The sequence below is a fragment of the Thalassophryne amazonica genome, chromosome 5 (assembly GCF_902500255.1).
Source record: "Thalassophryne amazonica chromosome 5, fThaAma1.1, whole genome shotgun sequence".
NCBI classification, from domain to species: domain Eukaryota; kingdom Metazoa; phylum Chordata; class Actinopteri; order Batrachoidiformes; family Batrachoididae; genus Thalassophryne; species Thalassophryne amazonica.
Window position 1 is genome coordinate 46,154,659 of NC_047107.1, and position 21,027 is coordinate 46,175,685.

Genomic DNA, 21,027 nt, shown 5'->3' on the forward strand with positions numbered 1-21,027 from the left:
AAAATTCTGCCAGGGTATGTAAACATTTGAACACAACTCTATTTGCTGGTACAGTGAGCTGTTAAAAATGGGCAAATCATTTAATGCAATCTGATTTGTCATTAGGAATGATTCTTCAGTTATTTATGTATGAACATAGGTCAAATATTAAAGAAATAAAGGGCGAGATTGAAACTTATATGAAAGAAGAAACAGTAGAAAGAGAAAGTGTAATGTGCCAGTGTAATTGTTACAGTACTACAATTCCTTCAACTGTTCTGATCAACACGGCTTTAATCAGCACATTTATTCACTTCTCGACCTTGTGTGTGTGTGTGTGTGTACGTGGATATGTGTGTGTTTCTTTTGTCCTCAAAGCATTTGCGCATCGTTTTATTCATGCCGCACCTTCATGGTGGAGCCAAGCAGAAGAAAGATTTTAAAACAAGAAAGCGCGTCAAATCAGCTTGAGTCCCACATGTGCCTCCTGGCCAACTATAGCTGAAATTTCACATCTTCTTTTGAAGATAATCCTTCTATATTCCAGTCCACCACAAAGGTGTGTAACTTGGTGATGCAACAGATAAAAGTTGGACTTTGCACAGTTTACCCACTCACAGCCACAGAAGCCTATAACTGCTTCTTAGTTTTCTTGGTGTTTTGCTGGCTTTCCTCACGAGTCTAATCCAGACATGCTTACCATTAGAGTTCCATAATGTTTTGTATTTAGGAATTAATGTACATGAAGTCCAAGACAAATTCAGTTGCTTGGATATGACTTGTCTTAAGAAAACTGGCTGTAAAAGTCATGCTTTACTTTTCAATTAATTTGGAGTCCAAGGTCCAAAGGGGCGAAGACCCCTATTGTCATTGTAAAGATTATTATTATTCCGTTTAGTATCTAAGTGCTATTAAGTGCTCAGACCCGGCACTTAAGGTGTGTCTTACCATGGACATTTGCAAAAAGTGATACCTTAACTGACCTGATAGGGGTGCTACAACCACCACCATATACGAGGTGTATTAGATAAGAAACTGACACTTTTATTTTTTTTTTAACTATATGGATTTGAATGACGTGCGATTACACCAATCCTGCTTGAACCCTTGTGCGCATGCGTGAGTTTTTTCACGCGTGTCGGTGACGTCATTTCCCTGTGGGCAGGCCTTGAGTGAGATGTGGTTCAGCCCTCTCGGCTGAATTCCTTTGTTTCACACGCTGCTCGAGACGGCGCGCGTTGCTTTATCAAAATTTTTTCTGGACCTGTGAGGAATATCCGAGTGGACACTATTTGAGAAATGTAGCTGGTTTTCGGTGAAAAGTTTAACGGCTGATGAGAGATTATGGGGTGTTTCTGTCACTGTAAGGACTTCCCACGTAACGGGACGTCGCGCAGCGCTTCCAGGTGCCGTCGTCAGCCTGTTTCGACCTGAAAACATCCTAATTTAAGGCTTAATTCACCCAGGACGTCGTGAGAGAACAGAGAAGATTCAGAAGAGGCCGGCATGAGGACTTTATGCGGACATTCCACTGTTTAAGGACATTTTGTAATGAAAGACGTGCACACAAATTTGCCGAGTCGTTTCCGTGACGACTCGGCGAATTTGTGTGCGCCGCGACAGGAAAAACACCTCCGTGTTGAAAACCATTTATAAAATTCAGGCGGCTTTTGATGGCTTTCAACAAGTGAGTAACTGAGAAATTGTTTAACAGCTTGGGCATGTTCCAACTTGCCCGTTAAGGTTTCCAACGGAGGTGTTTTTCCTGTCACGACCCCCCGCGGTCGGGTCTGGCCCGACATGCGACTCTGCCCGCACGTTCTTTCATTACAAAATGTCCGTTAACAATGGAATGTCCGAATAAACTCCTCATGCCGACTTCTTCTGAAAGTTCTCTGTTCTCTGACGACTTACTGGGTCAACAGAGCCTGAAATGTGGAAGTTTTCAACTTGAAACGGCGAGACGCTGCCGCCTCGAAGCACAGATCGCCGTCAGGCGCCGTGGGCCGTCCTTAAAGCGACACTACCAGACCAAAATCTCTCATCAGCCGTTAAAATTTTTACAGAAAACCAGCTGAATTTATCGAATGGTGTCCACTCAGTTGTGCCTTACAGTTTTGAAAAAAATTTGATCAAACAAAGCAGCAGTCTCTGAGCCATTCCTAAACAATGAAAAAATCGACGAGAGGGTGGGCCACTCCTCACTCAAAGACTGCCCACAGGCGAATGACGTAACCGACAGGCGTGAAAAAACTCTCGCATGCCAATGAGGGTTCAAGCATGTCTGATGTAATCACACGTGATTCAAATCCATATGGTTTTTGAAAAAAATAATAAGGTCGGATACTTCTCTAACATTTGCCAATAACCTCTGAAATTGGAGGCCTACAATAAAAAATTCAAATGGATCTGGATTCCATGGAAGATTCTGCATCTTAGCATATAGGCCCTGCCCACTTCAGCCTTGGAAATATTTGGCCATTTTGAAATTTGTCATATATAGTGCTTTATCGCAATTCCTTCAACAATTTATCTTCAGTCTTTACAAAGTGTGGGAGGTACAATGTTTTAACCAATCCAAACATTGAAATGATCTTTGAAGGATTTTCCACATGGTGGCACTGTAACACAACAGTAGACACTGACAACACCAATTCTGTAGAGACATTAATGACAAAGTGTCAGCACAGAGAGGTAGTTACCGCGGCATGAGAAGATGCAGGAGAGATGGGGAGCTTTGCATGTGTGTTATTCATGGATCGAATTGCAGGAACAGGGATTGGGCCGTGTCATTCGCCGCTTGTGGCTATATTTCTTATATTCCTTTTGCTGAATTACTTTGAAAATGCAGGCACTACATATGCACATGACTGTAATTCCTAAATGGTTAATGGGGTATTTTTGTTAAACCTCTTGAGTTAAAGATGAAAGTCTAGAATATAAACACATCTTGATCGTTGATCATTTCATTTCTTCTCAGTCATGGTCATATACGGAGGCAAAATTACAACCCCAAATCAGAAAAAGTTGGAACAGTATGGAAAATGAAAACAAACAAAAAATACTTTCTTATATTGACTTGGAGATATCTGTAATTTACCCATATAGGGGGTATTTTGTTTGCTATGGATGCTAACTTATTAGCTTGGAGGAGTGGAGAAAAGCAATTCGTCCTACTGATGTTTCAAATCCCACAAAACCTCGGAGAGGTCGCCGCGCTGTGAGATCTCAGTAACATTAAGAACTGCATTGAGATGCTCTGATCGGGCTCCACTTTAACTGCTGCACATGGACAACACCATTAACATCCAACATAAAACTATTTTTATATTGTGCCTAAAACTATCATGAATATCTTCTCTGGGTTTTTAAACGTTGTTATTGTGTTTATTTTATGTAAACATGTGAGAACACAGGCTGTCTCTGTTATTTTCAATGTTAGCTGCTGTGAGCTACGCTCGCTTCCTGATCATGTCGTTCTGGGGGAAACTGAAGTTTGCTCTTTAACGTCTTGATTATTGTTCTTTACAACACTGTTTGCCCTCTTTGTTCCAGTCTAATATATATAATATGTCTGAAATTCGGTTTGCGTTTATTAAATTCCACGCAGATTAAACGTAGCAGACACGGATTATTTGTTATAATTGTTTTAGCAAGTTTTCAGGATATCATGCATGCAGTCTCTTATTAACGTGACGAAAAGCATAAAAAATTACATTTTGTAGTATAATATTACTTTACAATTATCATCTTGTGAATTCTCTATATGTTGTTTGACTGCAGTGACTCTCTGGTGCACAAGAGATTATGGGATGCGTCAATAGGGCGAATGGGCACACACAACATGTACAGTGTTCATGAAGGAGAAAAGCTATGACTTCAACCACTGTTGTAGATTATTTTCAGTAATTTATTCAGTACATTATGGGTAGTATCTCACTGGGCTGTGACAGCTTAAGAATGACATCCGCGAGGGAACAATTTACAGTCTTAGCGACCAGCCCAGCCATCGCTTCATTATTTTTACTGCACCTCTGTCTTGGTCCCATTTTTTGTCCCCTTCTTTGCCTTTTTTTCAACATTGTTGTTAAATTATGGAAATCACGACCCGATACCAGACAATTTGACATTGTTGTTAGTTATGTCTCAATGACGTAATGACTCGGAAGGGCTCATCAGACACTTTTGGGGGTGGGGGCGACAAGGAAATTATTGGGTGGTTGCTAAGAATGTAAATTGTTGTGCTGCAATGCATTATGCGAGTTCAGGGTTTTAGGTGTTGTTGTGATTCATGTTGGTTTAGCATTGTTGTCAGTGTTGTTCATGTGTTGTTTTTTTGTAGTTAAAATGGTTTAGTCAGTTTGGTTGAATATCATGTTGCTGTTACCAGTAGTGTAAAGTGTAGTGTGTTTGATGTCTCTGTGTTGCTGTATGTAAAAATAATAGTTCCTACTTGTGGCAGAGTGCTGAAAATAAAGACACTCTAGCTCAGTCTTTGTTCTTCCACACACAGTTCACCACCCTGTCATCATCATCACCATCATTATTATTATTATTATTTAATAGGCTTTGCTGTGCAGTTACATAAATATGGGCTTACATTTATTTTATATTAAAGATAAGTAATAGTTTTAGTAGGACAATAGTGAAAGTTGACTATTTTTTCCCCTCATTTGTGGCGCCCCCTCTCTGGATGGACAGTGTGCACTTAGCTATTGCCTATACTGCCTATAGGCTGGGCCGGCACTGGCTTGATTTAAATTAATTCACAAATAAAAAGATGAAAAACATTAAGAATGAAAACATCCATGCATGTTAAACACATTCTTAAGACCTGCTGGGTTGCAAGCTAAATATATAGTTTGAGTGATGTTGGTATTTGAGCATGGGGGCCTCTGCTGTGTCAGAGCACCACAGGCAAATCAAATAAATGTGCATCAAAAGGAGCATGACCTAAACTAAGAGGCAGTTTAAAAAAATGTCACTGATGTGCAACAAGCATAAATATGTCATCTCTGCTTCAAAACTGTGCTGCCTGAGGCCAGTTTGTGAATTACAACTACACAATATAGGCATTCATAGCATGTGGTAACATGGCATTGGGGGGAAAGTGCAAACCATTTGCATTTTCTGTATGTGCAAATAAAAGAAAACAGAAATCTTTTGATGGAGAACTTGTTTCATGAGCACATTCCTACACAAGACACAATATGGCAAATAAATAAGGGTTATAATAAATATAATAGGGTTATAATATAATATAATATAATATAATATAATATAATATAATATAATATAATAAAAGGTTTTTTCAGAAATGGGGTGAAGCAGTGAAAGGGAAATAATTCACTCAAAACTTTATCTTCCTTTTTTCTTATCCAGCTCGCTCATATATATATATATAAAAAAAATGTCTCCAAAACACACTCTGAGAACTTCATCCCTCTGCCATGGTTACAGCGCTTTTTAAAGCAGTGATGTAAAAGCAGAATATGATGGGTTTTCTTGAGTGCACATATGCATCCAAATCCTCCTCACAATACAGAAAGCAACACACAGTCACATTGATGAATCCTGGGAATGACTGCACTGTGCACATGGCTAAACATCCAAAATGATTCACTTATGCCTGTTTATTTTAACACATTTTTATTTCAGAGGGATCAATTAGTGACAGTTTGGCAGAGGCTGTTGGTATAAGGTTTCCGTCATAAGTGGATAGATGGACTTAGAAAAAGAGTTTAATCTGAAAATATCAAGAATAGTTGTGCTTTTTGTTTTGGATGACCTCTTTTGTTTAGTGCAGAGCCAGCCAAATTCTTTAATGGGCCTGAAGCAGAATTTGATTTGCCTCCCCCTGCTACCTTAGTGCAGCCAAAACTGTTAATTTTCCTCAATGCTTGATTAAAACATATGTTGTGTGTTGGGGGGTTTGGCTGGACATTTGGGTGTTCTTTTCTTTTCTTTGCTCTCCAGGTGGTATGCAAACTGATTTATTGTCTGTGGAGAAGGTGCTGGCAGAAGAGTCCTTCACCCTCATCAACGTGATGTGCAGCACCTGTGGATGGTGCTCACGTGTAACCTTAAAGACTTTCAGCTGAAGCAGATAATGAGATGGCGTTCTGCATTTAAGCCATGTGTGATTCAAGCAGAATTGCCGGGAACGCGACCTTGTGATGTTCGTTTGTGAGACGCTGAGGACCGCGCCTGGGTTTGACACATCATGCCTGTGAAGGAGGACGGGTGAGGGACACATGCTGTCAGCACACATCAGAGGTGATTTGATTGTCTGAATAATTGTTAATAGTAATGTGGTATTTTGTTACGCAGTATATTTGAAAATTGATGAATTGAATTGTGCAGCTTGCTTCTCACTGCCGTGGCGTGCGGACAGATGATCCTCCACCTGTTGTGAGAAGCTGCTCATTTACATAAAGCTTAAATTCAGACCTGAATGTGTTGCTGATAGTGTGTGCTTTTGAAGGATATTAGTTGTAGCTGCTGACTTACCTCACCTTTTCTATCCTTCGCAGAGTCGGTTTGTCGTGTCCACCTGGGGGGTGTTTGGCGGTGAACGTGGGTCCAGAAGCGCCGGGCTTCGATCCTTTTGGGCGCTGGAGAGCGTGCCGTCCTTCACTCCGCCAGACAGATGCATTTTACGTTTGTACACTTTGTATTGCACAGAAGGGGGAAAATAAATTGTTTTGTTATTGGAACCGCTTTCTGGTTGTTTTGGCGCTGGGTTCCGTCAGACGCAGGTCCGCTCCTCAACCTGCGTCGACACATAACAGTAGTTCCCGGCCATTCTAAAATGGACCCAGCGGCAGAGGCGGTTCCATTTGCCGAAAGAGTTCAAGAACACTTGGAGAAAATATGGGAGCAATTACAGCATCTCGCAAACCAAATTAAACAAACAGATGCCCGCGTTACGGAGCTTGCAGTGCAAGCCGTTCCGCTTCCTGCTGCTCCAGCTGCGGCACCATCGATACCGGTGCAGATAATTCCGTCACCCAGAGATTCGGCTTCCGAACTGATTATTTGTCGTCCGGAGCCTTATGCGGGAAACGTTGAAGCCTGTGCTCCGTTTTTGATGCAATGTTTTCTGGTTTTTGCTTATACCGTTGCCCAACGGTTGCTGAATCTCAGGCAGGGGAGGCAGAGTGCGGCGGATTATTCTGTGGATTTCAGAATTTTTTCTGCTCAGTCCGGTTGGAATGCCGCAGCTTTAAGCGGAGTGTTTGTGGATGGTTTAAATGATTCATTAAAAGACGAGCTAGCAGTCCGTGACGAACCAAACGATTTAGATGAGCTAATATCTTTGGTGATTCGTCTAGATGATCGGATAAAGGAGCGTGGACGCGAGAGAGGGCGGCCATCAGAACGGGTCTTTTCGTCTCGGGGCTTTCCCCGACACAGGTCTGGGCTGCCTCTTCTTCGCCCCACTGAGACTCCTCCGACGGGATGTCTGGCTCCTCTTGCGGATGAGCCCATGCAGCTCGGACGAGCTGAAGCCGCTATATTGCCCCGTCATATAAGCGTCAAGAAAAATAGTAGTGACTTATCTACAGGTGTTCTGGCACAGGCAAAATAATACACACACACAAAAAAAAGGAAAAAAAAAACAAACAAACAAATATATTATTTGGGCTGTTTTGTTTCTTTTGAAAGGGATTATAAATTGTTTGGGGATTCAGAGGCGGTTCTGGTGGAGTGAACGACAGGCGGTTCGAAGCCCGGCTGGACTCAGTTAATCGTTAGTTTTTTGTATTTAGGTATTTTCTGTTTGGGTATGGGGTCGTTTTGTTTTGTTGTTTTTTATTTCCCTGCTTCCCTAACCCCAACCTCTCTCGCCCTAAGACCGTTCGTCTTGTGGGTTGTGGGGTGGTGCAGGTTGGTCACGCTGAGCGTTCTCAGAAGACCTCTGCACCTAGGGGGGGGTTGTCAGGGGCGTTATTTTTGGTTTGGTTAGGGCCCGGTTCCACTCTAGCCTCGGTGGGCCTTTGTACCGTTCGTCATTGGTGTTGCCAGGGTGTGGTGCAGCGGGAACATACCTCCGTCGGAGGGGTGGGCCGATCTGTTGCCGTTCGCCATTTCGGTAGTTCCACACCTCCCGATAGGCTGGGGGTATGGTCGGGTTGCGGCACCGGATGTATTTCCGGTTTTCCGCTGCACCTTGGGGTTGGGGCCGGGTTAGTTTTTCCTGTTCCCTTCCCCGGCTTTGTAATTTTGTGCCGTTTGCCAAAATTGAGCCGCCGAAGGGCTCTGGGAGTGATCTGGGGTCTTTCGGGGTGCTGGGGGAGGTAACAGGGTCTGTTGGTTGTTTTATTTGCCCCCGGGGTAGTTTAATGGAGTCCACCGGGGGTTGGATTTTTGTGTTTCTTATGTTTCCTTCCGGGTTCCACCTCCAGGGTTTGATGGGACGGTCCTCTGGGGGGGAATTGGCTTGTGGGGCCGACTAGCCAAGTGTGGCCGGGTCTGGGGTTCCTGGGTTGTGGGGAGGGTGCCTCCTGGGGTTTGATGGTACGGTCCTCTGGGGGGCGCCGTTGCTCCATGTGTACCTGGGGACCTCTGTGGGATTCTGGCTTTGGCTATTTCTCCTGGAACTGGCGGCAAAGGCCTTCTGGGGGGTGTTGGGCTCTGCAAGTCGTTCTGGGGGGTTGTTATTTTTCTTTGTGCATTTATGTTTGTACTGTGTTTGTGGGGCTGTGTTGGGTTTTTGCGTTTGGGAGTTTTTCTTTTCTTCCCGGGGTTGGATGGGACGGTCCCCTGGGGAGGTTTTGGGTGGGTTTTATGTTTTTCTTGTATGTTGGGTTGTACTAGGGACTATTTTGGGGTTTTTGTTTGATGCCAGCCGGCCTTCCAGCTGCGGTGCCCTGTCCTGCTGTCTGCGGTGGACCTTGGGAGCGTTACGCTGTCTGCTTCCTGACAAGGACCCCGGAAGGAAGTGCTGTTCTCGGGCCTGGTCTGTTCGGTCGCCGGGAGGCTTCCCGTTAAAGGGGGGGGTATTGTTGTGTGTTGGGGGGTTTGGCTGGACATTTGGGTGTTCTTTTCTTTTCTTTGCTCTCCAGGTGGTATGCAAACTGATTTATTGTCTGTGGAGAAGGTGCTGGCAGAAGAGTCCTTCACCCTCATCAACGTGATGTGCAGCACCTGTGGATGGTGCTCACGTGCAACCTTAAAGACTTTCAGCTGAAGCAGATAATGAGATGGCCTTCTGCATTTAAGCCATGTGTGATTCAAGCAGAATTGCCGGGAACGCGACCTTGTGATGTTCATTTGTGAGACGCTGAGGACTGCGCCTGGGTTTCACACATCGTGCCTGTGAAGGAGGACGGGTGAGGGACACATGCTGTCAGCACACATCAGAGGTGATTTGATTGTCTGAATAATTGTTAATAGTAATGTGGTATTTTGTTACGCAGTATATTTGAACATTGATGAGAATTGTGCAGCTTGCTTCTCACTGCCGTGGCGTGCGGACAGATGATCCTCCACCTGTTGTGAGAAGCTGCTCATTTACATAAAGCTTAAATTCAGACCTGAATGTGTTGCTGATAGTGTGTGCTTTTGAAGGATATTAGTTGTAGCTGCTGACTTACCTCACCTTTTCTATCCTTCGCAGAGTCGGTTTGTCGTGTCCACCTGGGGGGAAAATAAATTGTTTTGTTATTGGAACCGCTTTCTGGTTGTTTTGGTGCTGGGTTCCGTCAGACGCAGGTCCGCTCCTCAACCCGCGTCGACACATAACAACATATCCATTATCAATTCCATTAGCTGTCCCCATGTCTCCTAATTGTCTTTCCCTAGTTATCAAATATAAATCAAGTCAAGTCTGGGAGCATGTGATGATACTGCACTTTGCTACATCCACAAAACCACAGAACCGGCTTGGGTCGTGTATGGCAGCCACCCAGGCAGACAATAGGTCCACTGCCTCATCTCTAACATAGCCATCTATCTGCTGCACCCGGGTGAAATGTGAGTGTTCCCCTTGGCTTTCTCCAGCCAATGGGGTCCTCAACACTCAGGCATCTACGTGCTGGATCATGCACTGAGAAACATGCCACATGGCTAAAAAGATTGAGTAAAAGCAATGTGGTGTATTTTTACATATGTATTTAGGGGTTTTTTCTAGGATTTTCGCATATGGGTAATCCTGGACTATTAAATGAGTGTACTTTTTTAATCATTGGAAGTAAAATTAAGGCATAATGCAGGTACTTTTGTTACATATGTCATAGGACATATAAGCCTAAATTGTGTGTATTTATAGTACATGTCTGTCAGCACAGTCATTGATTTGTATGGAAACACAACTCAAAAAATGAAAATATAAAAGAAGTTAAAAATGATTATGCATGATATGGCCCCTTGAATAATTCTCTTATTTGATCAAGAGTTTAAAATAGAATGCTTTTATATTCAAATCTGCTCCTTAAATATTTAAACCTGAATGGAAAACACTGATTGATTTTCATTTCATTAAAACTGTTAATATCATCTTTGAAACTATCTTATCTTTGAAATTATCTTAGATTAAATTTAAATAATATAATATTATGCAAGTAATGAATGTTTGTGTTCAGTGGTACGAATGTTTCATGAGGTGAAGGATGGAATGTTCCATTCAACAAGGCGAAGCCGAGTTGATAGGAACATCAAGCTTTTACCAAATGAAATATTTGTTCCACGCACTCACACACACACTCATCTTCAACCGCTTAGTCCAATTAAGGGTCGCAGGGGGCTGAAGCCTATCCCAGTAGTCATAGAGCGTGAGGCGGGGTACACCCAGGAATCATGGCAGAACAGCTCGTATGAGCAAACCATGAAAACATCAAGCCGACGTGCAGGCGTGCATGATGCCGCTGTGATGGTTTTATGCATGCGGGAACACAGTATGGGCAGCTACTGTGAAAAAAACATAAATAAAAAAAAAAAAATACATGCTGCAGTGGTTTCATGCATGCAGGAACACAGTGTGAGCAGCTGCAGCATGTGTGACCACATCATGCAGCTGCTGTGAAAATAAAAAAAAATAAAAATTACATGCCACCCACAGGATTCAAACATACACTTTCCAAAAAATCTGATTACCATCCAAAAACGTTACCACTGAGCTACCATCGCTGTCCTGTAAAAGGTGTGGAAAATGCGTGATATCAAGAAGGACACCATCGCTGTCCTATAAAAGGTGTGGAAAATGCGTGATATCAAGAAGGACACTGGTGTATTTAAAAAAATATAACCACACATCATAGAAAAACACCACATTTTGTTGAATCCCTCTCATCAAGCGGACAATAAACGTATGATCCTTCTGTTCCTCTGTAGATGACCCATGGTCACAGACATACAGTCATGAAATGACATGAATGAGAAACAGGGCGCCCTTATCATGTCCACATCTGCAGGCGGCATGTGCAGCTGGCCCCGCACATGTGTCTTGTGGATGGTGCATCACAGGACAGACGCCGTGTCATGTGGAACAGAGCTCACGTGGCTGATGTGACATTCAGATCGCCCGCTGCGTGTTGTGATCTGACGGTCCGTTTCACCTGGGGTAGTCTGTCAATGAGCGTGCTGTGTGCTTGCTGTACCCCATTGCAACAGTGATATGTTTTCATGTATGTCCACATGAGGACAGCAAGCAGACACAGGCACGTCACAGTGGGCAGTTGTTTGTTCATGTCCTTCCAAACACAGTATGTGTGCCCAACTGTTACGTCCACAACCAGACATTTCAACAGCTGCTCCTGTCGACGGACACACCCCCTGTCAGTTCAGCGCACACACTAACGTGTCATTGTGTCTGTTTGTAAAGCCACACTCGTGGGGCACAAATTTCAAATCCAGTTAAACAGTGATTGTCTGCTGACTGTTGTCATGCTAATAGTGTGAATGACCACACATTTTCTAAGTGCCAAATGAGCGGTGTTAGATGTTCGTGCGTGTCAGCTGGAATTTGGCTGACACCTCCCATGAGAGGGTTTGATGGGCTCTCACAGGGCACACTCTGTCTTTCAGCCGCTGGTGTGCACAAATAGTTGTAGCAACAGGTGTACAAGGCATTAGAGGCAGCTATGATTTTACACGTATTGCATACGATGCCTGCTTCATGCTCACTTCATGCACAATTCTACCACATTTGTACTATGCGTGATGTGGCCCTTAAATTGGAGTCCATAATTGAGATGATGTAGTCCGTGATGTTGTACACTGACTTTGTTTACTTCCAAAGTAAATTTTATTTATATAGCACTTTTCACAGATAATAATCACAAAGTGCTTCACAATGAAAATATATCACAACTTTATCAAACAATATAATACAGCATAAAACAACAAATTAATTAAAAGCTTGTCTGAATAAAAATGTCATCAGCTGCTTTTTAAAAGAGTCAATGGAGTCTATACAGTGTACGCACAGGGAAAGAGAATTCCGCAGCCTTGGTGCCACTACCTGAAAGGCCCAATTCCCCTAAAAAAGAAAAGACTTTGTGTAGTTCCTCAGTCCAGCGAAAAATTACGTTAGAAATTTGTCCAACTTTTCATCCTAACAGCTCTTCATGCCTCCAGACGGCTTACAGTGTCGTGGATTTGTTTTTTGTTTTTTTGTGTGTGTGTGTTAGAAGAATTAGCAGCATCAATTAGCTCCTTCAAATTGTTGTCTGCTCTGTTATGTGTAGCTAAACACCGCCCCCAGTAGTTTGAGCATGCGCGGTGGTCTGAGTGTGCAATAGCACATTTCATATAGCACCAAAATTGCACGCTACTATTGCACGGTCAATGAAACACAGCAGCAAATGGTATGAATAATCCATTAATCCAATCTAATAATCCAACAATCCAAGCCACTAATCAAATGACAAGGATCCACTAATCCATTGTATTAAATATAATAATGTGTTATTATTATGATATGATAATAGGAAATTGCAGTGTTAGCTATTTCAAAATACAGAGGAAAAAATAAGTATTTGTTTCCATTATTCATGTGTGATGTGTCAAACCAGGAATAATGTATCACAATTTTATTGCAAAATCTTTTTTTTTTTTTACATTTCCACTTACATACAGCTAATTATGCTTATTTTTCCACACGTTTAAATGTATATATCATAATAATTATACATAACAGTATCTCTTATACATCCTGAGCCACAATAACCCACACTTCTTCATTCATGCTGTTTCTTCACTCCTTTACATTCCCTCCATAGAGACAGATTATTCTCTCACTAATTAGAAACACCAAAAGGCTACTGTCGGGATAATTGGGGTGATTCTTCACATTTTTAATGACAGCAAAGAAATGCACCTGTCACTTCAGTACTAATAATGATGCATTTATTTGTTTGAGTCACATTTCATTGAAAAACATCCACCATGGGCATACCTTTATGGAAACCTTTTAAGGTCGAATTCCACAGGAACTGATGAAAGACATGCTGGCATACAAAACAGGCTAGACCGATTCACAAAGGCTAGCCAGTACCCTAAATTGTAATGAAAAATGTCCTAAAACAATTATTTAAACATCTCTTCATTTTACACATTTTTTAAACAATAATTGACGTGAAATCATGTTTGCAGTAGTTCTTCATCACCATAAAAGTATCATTCCTGAACAGGTTTGGAGTAAAATAAATGTTTGTCAATAATATCCCATGTAACGTTGTGTGATATTAAAATGTGTATCTTTTGGATGTTCACAAGATGTCTCTTGATAAATTTGATCATGAATAGCTGACTATTTCAAACATGTTATACAGTACATGTTAGCCTGTCCTTCAAAACATCAATAAAAATGATATCTAAAACCAATATTTACAGAGCAAAATATTTGCTTCCTCTGGATGGAAATGGGGAGAAATCATTTTTTTCTTTAATCGCCTACTGCTGGTTAATTTCTCTTTTCAAAAATGTGCATGACATTCAGAGGAAGACAGGGAATGAAATCAACATTGTCATTGCAAGCAGAAGATATTCTAATTTGAAATAAAAGAAGCGTAGCACGAGTACATCCTGCAAGTCAAGACTTCTCTTGACTTGTAATAAAAGAGTGAAAAATAACATAATTAACTGGTTACCATTATTTCAAGCAAACATTCAGACAAACATGTTTGTTCAGAACACGTGTGGTTTTGATTTGTTTCCTAGAAATATAGAAATTGTTTCTGCTTTTATTTTCATTTCATTCCTCCAAATTTTGATGTGCTTTCACTGAAAATTGGATGTGCTCCCACAGGAATATGACAAAAATAATGTTCCCAAAATCCTGTTGCTTTGCTCGAACCCACGTTACTGCATGCATGAAGAAGTTATATTGGATTTTTAAGCAATACAAGTGGAGTGTCTCAGTCTACTCCTACATTTTGCTGTACAAACATACTGAAAAACACAAATTAATACTGTGCAACTAAAACCTCTAATATGATGGTGCTATTGTACACTTGAGCAATTACCACTACAATGTTTATGTTTAGTGTGAATAGACAGTCATAATTTTGTTTCCTTGTAATCTTTTCGAATTTTGAATGCAAAATCAACTGTGATGATGCAGGATAATTAACATTTTTGTCACCATGAAAATTGGTAAGAAAGCATGGTGGATGAGTGTGTCGCACTCTTGCCTCACAGCAATAAGGTCTGTGGTTCGATTCCATCCATGCCCAGTTCCTTTCTGTGTGGTGTTTGCACCTTACGGTTCTGCTCCTTTCCAGTGTCCCTGACCAAGGCAGTGGCTCTACTTCGGGAGTTGGACCTCGGGTGTGGGACTGTGGTTGCTCACTGCTCTTAGTGGTTGGATTGTGTCTCACTGTGATTAGGATGAGTTAAAAGCAGTAGGGCTGCCACAAACGATTATTTTGCTAACTGACTAGTCACCGATTATTTTTGTGATTCACCGGCTAATCGGATCATACGTAAATTGCAGCTTATCATATCAGCATGCAGCTGCTATTATATAATCATCACTAGCTTGAAGTGTTTAAGGTATGTGCTAACTAAAAATAAAGACAATTAAGACAACAGTTCATTCAACCTTTACTTTGTAACTATTAGATATATTTGTGTGTTTACCTGTTATTTTGTTATTTTGTTTTCTTTGCTATTTGTTTTGGTATTAACAGCAAACACATATGTGTGCTAAAGCAAATGAAATCGCCATCGTTAATGTTAACATTTACAGCTAAGTAGCTCAATATATAGACAATGTTAGCGGCTAACTAGCCAATTAGCTAGTTGGCTAATATATGACTCAGCCACAACGTGTTTTGACGTTATACGGCCGTGGAAGGCAAGTTTTGCTTTGCAGATTTTGCATTGCATGTTTTTGTCTTTAATTTGGTTAAAATCCTCCCAAACTTTTGAACTTTATTTCCGGGTAGCCATGACATTGTTTGGGCATAAATTTTCTGGTGACATCATGGCTGACTGGGATTACCACTACTGCTCATGTGCATCATGGACAGAAATGCAGTGGAAGACAGCAGCAGTTTTGAGAGAAAACAAAGCTTAAAAAAATGAACATTGACGTTGCTTATTAAATAATTAGTTGCTGACGATAGATTTGATTGTCACCGTAATTGTGACTAGTTGACTAATCGTGGCAGCCCTAAAATGCAGAGGACAAATTTCATTCATGCATATATACAATGACAATCAACGTTGTTGTTCTTCTGGTCAGTTTGTGTGTGTGTGTGTGTGTGTGTGTGTGTGTGTGTGTGTGTGTGTGTGTGTGTGTGTGTGTGTGTGTGTGTGTGTGTGTGTGTGTGTGTGTGTGTGTGTGTGTGTGTGTGTGTGTGTGTATGCATTTTTAAGAAACACCAACATGAAGAGAGTTGCCAATATGTCATCATCTCTTTCAGTCTACAACACCGCAGAGACACTTCCACACACACAATCACACACACTTTTCTCTCGCAAGGGCACCACAATTGTACTGTGAATGATAAATTTGCAGTCCAGCAGCAATGATGCATTTCACTCAAAAGGTAGGGGAAATATGGATTGCCAGTATCCGATCAGTAATTGGCATCGTGCAGATTTGTCAATGGTAAACTACAGGGCGCTTGAGCATTGACTTTCTACTTTAAAGCAGGAACTGAGGCAACCAGTGACATTCAGACTGTGAAACAAACAGTGACATTAGGACTGTGAAATATATTATTATGGTGACACGTGAACAGGGAAAAGTATACCAAATGGAATCCAGCCGGTGATTGCAGACAAATGACCTGGTTGAACTGACAAAGTCATTGAAAACCATGCTGGAGATAATAATGGCTCTGCTTTGTGCCCATTAAGCAGGATCTGTGTATGCATTCATCACAGTGCGCTCTTATTTGCCCCTGGCTCCTTAGACTGCTTTACATTGCTTTACCGTATTGACATTCTGGACAGAGTTGAGAGACTGAATCCATGCCTTTAGGATTGACTAAATATTCTATGTGATCGCACACTTTCAACATAAGATGCACGGCCCTGAAATAAAAGAAACAAGCAGGTGAAGTGATGTGCACCCAAACACATATTCTTATGATGTCTGTGAAAAACTGTACATGACTAAAAGTAAAAATTCCTATGTGAGAAATCTGCTGAAGCAAAAATTAAAAAAAAGTATTGAGCTAATAAATAAAAGCATGTGCTCATGTACACTGACTGACTGTGTTTGGACTGTAGACATTCCAGCATGGTAAATCAAGTACATGCACCTCATCACAATACACATACGCAGGTTGCACTTGACAAAACAATGCGCTGTAATAATGCACTTTGTACACTGAACATTTTGTCAAACAATATTCCATTAAAGTGGATATGACACCTAAAAAAATAGGTAAAAATGATATAAATATCAAAAATATACATACAGTATAGTAAGTTGAAAGTGGTTTTAATCATTATCACTGAGAAATAAAGTTTGTACAGCTTCTCAAAAGTGTGTTTCTTGGAAAGCATGCTGGTTCCATCAGCGGTCACGTGATGCCGTGACATCACAGCATGTAGAGTCCCGTCTTTGTTAGAATGACAACAGGAACAGATAAACCTCAGCATGGGCAGTGACGAGATCGAGAACTTTTCTGACTCCTCTTCAAGTGTGGATTGTTTCTGTGAGGAAATCGAGACTGACTCGGATCCTGAGGATGTCGCAGCAGTGATTAGACCCTACAGATTCGAGCCGTATCTTTCGGGCGAACATTCAAACCAGGAGCATTCTGACAGCGAAAATACTGCCGACGGTGCTTATGGCCGAGCCGAAGCAGAGGCAAGAGAGGAGCCAATTCTGATGGATTTTGAAAGGTTGCAGAATACGGAATGGTAAGGGAGGCTTTGATTTTTGTTGCTGCTGTTTATAACACTATAATTATAGCATTTTTGATTCTAGCGTCTGTTTACTGCCTTTGTTATTTTTCAAGAGCCACAATAGTGTAGCTATTACTTGCGGACCACCGTCATTACCTTCAGGTTTTTGCCGTTTTCGAGCATTGCATTCATCCGTGTTTAGTTACGTTATTTTCTTGAAAGAATAGGAAATAAACGGCGAATGTTTCGAAAAAAGATCGCAGAAAACAACAGTGAACATGCCGCCGCCGTGTTTACTACGTATTGCACTGATATTTTTACAAGTTCCTTGACCATTTCAAGATTATTGTGAACATATTATTTGGGGTTGACATTTTAGGTTTTCCTGTGAGTGGTGTGAGAACATGGAGACGGTAGAGAAAAGTGTCTGCTGTCGGGAGCAAATGCGGGTGTGTGAGCGGAGGGAGCGGCAGCCGGACATTTCGTGCATCACACAACAATCTGCCTGGACTTGAAAAGGCTAAAACCTTTCGCCGTTGTGTTTGTGCAATATGCTGCGACACACTGGTCAGGCATATCGACAAGCAAGTCCCTGAGAGCTGTGTTTAATCAAAGTTTCTGCTGCTAAAAAAAGTGTAAACAACGGCCGCCAAGCACGCAAGCCGATATGGTCTACACGCAATGACGTATTTCAGGTTTGGTTCTTAGCAGAAAGCTGGTCACGGGACGTGAACATTTTTCAATGGCGGGACGTTCAAATGTTGTATATAACGGGAGAACCACGTCCATTTTCCCAAAACGCTTAGGTTGACTGAATTATATAACCTTTGTTACATGTAATAAGACTATGTTGTCTTTAAGTGTCATATCCACTTTAAATTTCCTGAAATTTGGTTGGGGCATTCCATGGAGGGCTGTCTGGTAATGAAAGCTTGCACTTATGGATTCAATGTTGTTAAACCCCCAAAGGCTCCCAGAAGGGGAAAAATAAAAGAGGCGACTTTCAGACCAATAAACTAATTATCCAAAAACTATTCATTCACTTTTTTTTCCTGGAATTTTGCATGAACATTCTTTGGGAGACTGCCTACAGACAGGAAAAAATACTCTCCTTGACTCATTGTAAGGGCCCTGCAGTGCCCCTCAAAAGTGCAAAAAAAAAAAAAAAAAAGACTTCTCTTTTTTCAGATAATCTGTTAATAGAATTATTCTGAAATTTGGTACAAATAATCCTTGGAGGACCATCTGCACATGGACAGTTGGAATTTCTCACTGAATCCCTGTGGGCTTTCCAGTGCCCCCCAGAAGTGTAAACAATTTCAGGCAACTCCATTCAAATGACTTACTTAATGCCACTTTCCCCATATTTGGTCAGAATTACTCAACAATTACAAGGTCTGTTGCCCCTATTAATTATTTATTTATCTATATATTTTTACCAGATAAATCTGCTGAGACGAATGAGGGTCACAGGCCTAATTACCCAGGGTGCAAAGCGTATTGGCAGCCCGGAATATGTCAAGTCTTATAAAGTTGCCTGCAGTGACGACGGGAAGACCTGGAAAACGTACAAAGTCAAACGCAAGGATGAGGATATGGTAAGACATACAAATGCTGCCACCTCTCCATTCTTTCCTGTTCACATTTCACTCTGTAATACATAGCCACACATGCACACACACGTGCACACGCAGCAGCTAGAGACGAGACTTTCAGTGAAGGGCAGGGTGGAGGACATGATGAGATGGCTTTTTAATTAGCCAGCGCACACCGGGCCCATCTTGCAGCCCCTTACCCCCCTCCACTTTTTATGGCTTCTTGATTGAATTTTTATACTATTCGGGGCTGAACAGCCACTAAACAGGCCACACAGTGTTCTATCATTCCTGACAGCAAACCACGCATGTCTTCTGTTTGGCCAAGCTGCAAAAAACCTCCAAAGTCCTCCTTAAATTTATTACACACATGGATAAATTTGTCATATAGTTTTATATTTACTACTTTTAAATTTAGTCCACAATGGCCATATCGAAATATTGACCCTTGAGGTATTCTTTTTGTTTTTGTTTTTCAACATTAAGCAGTAAATTGTTTAGATTAAAATTGACTAATTACAACTACATTGCTATTGCTAAGGAATAAAATGTATTTTTAAGCAATAACTATGATGTCACATCGTAATATTACACAAGGCAGAAGAAGAAGAGGATGAAGAATAAAAAAGATGACGAAGATGTAGAATGAGCATGCTGCATACTGGACAGCTTCATTCATATTATTGTGATTCAGTACTGTCATAATATCTGTTTTTTGTGAGCTTGACTTTGGATCAAGTCTGTCCAAAATGGAGTTTCATGTTTAATCCATGCTGGCTCAAAACTGTTTAAACAGATACAACTTTGAGTTTCAATATCACCTAAGGTCAAACGAAAGGTGGCATCAGACTTCATATGGCAGCACGGTGGATTAGTGGTTAGCACTGTTGCCTCACAGCAAGAAGGTCATGGATTCAATTCCCACTTGTGTGCCTTTCCGTGTGGAGTTTGCATGTTCTCTCCATTTTTGTGTGGGTTTCCTCCGGCAGCTCTGGTTTCCTCCCACATTTAAAGACATGCAGGTTAGGTGAATTGAAAACTTTATAATTGTTCAGGTCTCTCTTGCAAATGAGGTCTCAAACACAATGGGACTAACCTGGTTTATTTCTTTATTTGGAACCCCGTTAGCTTCCACCAAGTGGTTGCTAGTCTTCCTGGGGTCCAGTAACTTGAAATCACACTACAATTGCATTTCATCAATAAATAATAAATACAATTAAAGTCACAACTGTATTTTGACAATAAATAATCCAACAATTAACAACTTCAATTCATGATCCTTCACATTAAACTCAGTCCAAAGTCTATGCTTTTTTATTTCATTCATACAACGCTGTTTTAAAATCTTTTTAAAATAATATCTACAGTTTATTTGCCGTATGCCCCCAGACAAATGGTTCCATGCTTCTGAGGATCTGAATAACACTGTTCTCCTCATACAGTTTGAGAAAGGTACAATTAAAAGAACAAGGCTAACCTGCCGAGTAACATGCTGATGACAGGAGCCACTGTACACCAATTTATCAACAAAGAAAGTTGGATACCCTTTAAATATAGCAGTATGCATATGACATAGTATATTTATATTTAACTTATGCTGTACTTTTAGCCACCCTAAGGTGGTGTGCATCTCATTCACACACATTCTATAAGAACAACCAAGGGCTACCCTGGCAGCTATATTCTGCACAAGCTGCAATTTTTTCAGGTGCCCCTGTCTAGCACTAGACCAAATGACTGAGCGTACTCCAAATGTGACAAAACCAGGGACTTAACCACTGTTTTCATGACCAAGGGTGGACAGTATGGTGCACACCTTCGAGCCAAAGCAACACCTCTGCCCATCCTGGACACATTATGATTGATTTGATCAGACCATAAGAGCAGATTATCTAATTTAACTCCCAAAAGTTTAGTCTTGGACACTTGCTCTATCGTAATTGCATCGATAGTCAAATTTAAGTCACAAGGGCTATTTAAAATATATTTAGTACTGAAAACAATACATTTAGTTTTAGAAATATTTAGAACCAACTTATTCTCCTTAACCCAATTAATAATAACATTGAGTTGAGTTTCTATGTTTTGGCCAAGATTAGTGACTGAATGAGATGCACAGAACAAAGTTACATCATCCACATAT

The 21,027-nt window shown here is 41.2% G+C and overlaps 1 protein-coding gene across 1 annotated transcript in view; it reads left to right on the forward strand.

Annotated features, from left to right (window-relative positions):
- LOC117510400 (EGF-like repeat and discoidin I-like domain-containing protein 3) overlaps positions 1-21,027 on the forward strand; it is a 581,009-nt gene that overhangs the window by 424,155 nt on the left and 135,827 nt on the right. Inside the window, 1 exon segment of the mRNA XM_034170099.1 lies at positions 18,732-18,887. Coding sequence (XP_034025990.1) covers positions 18,732-18,887 — 156 coding nt within the window.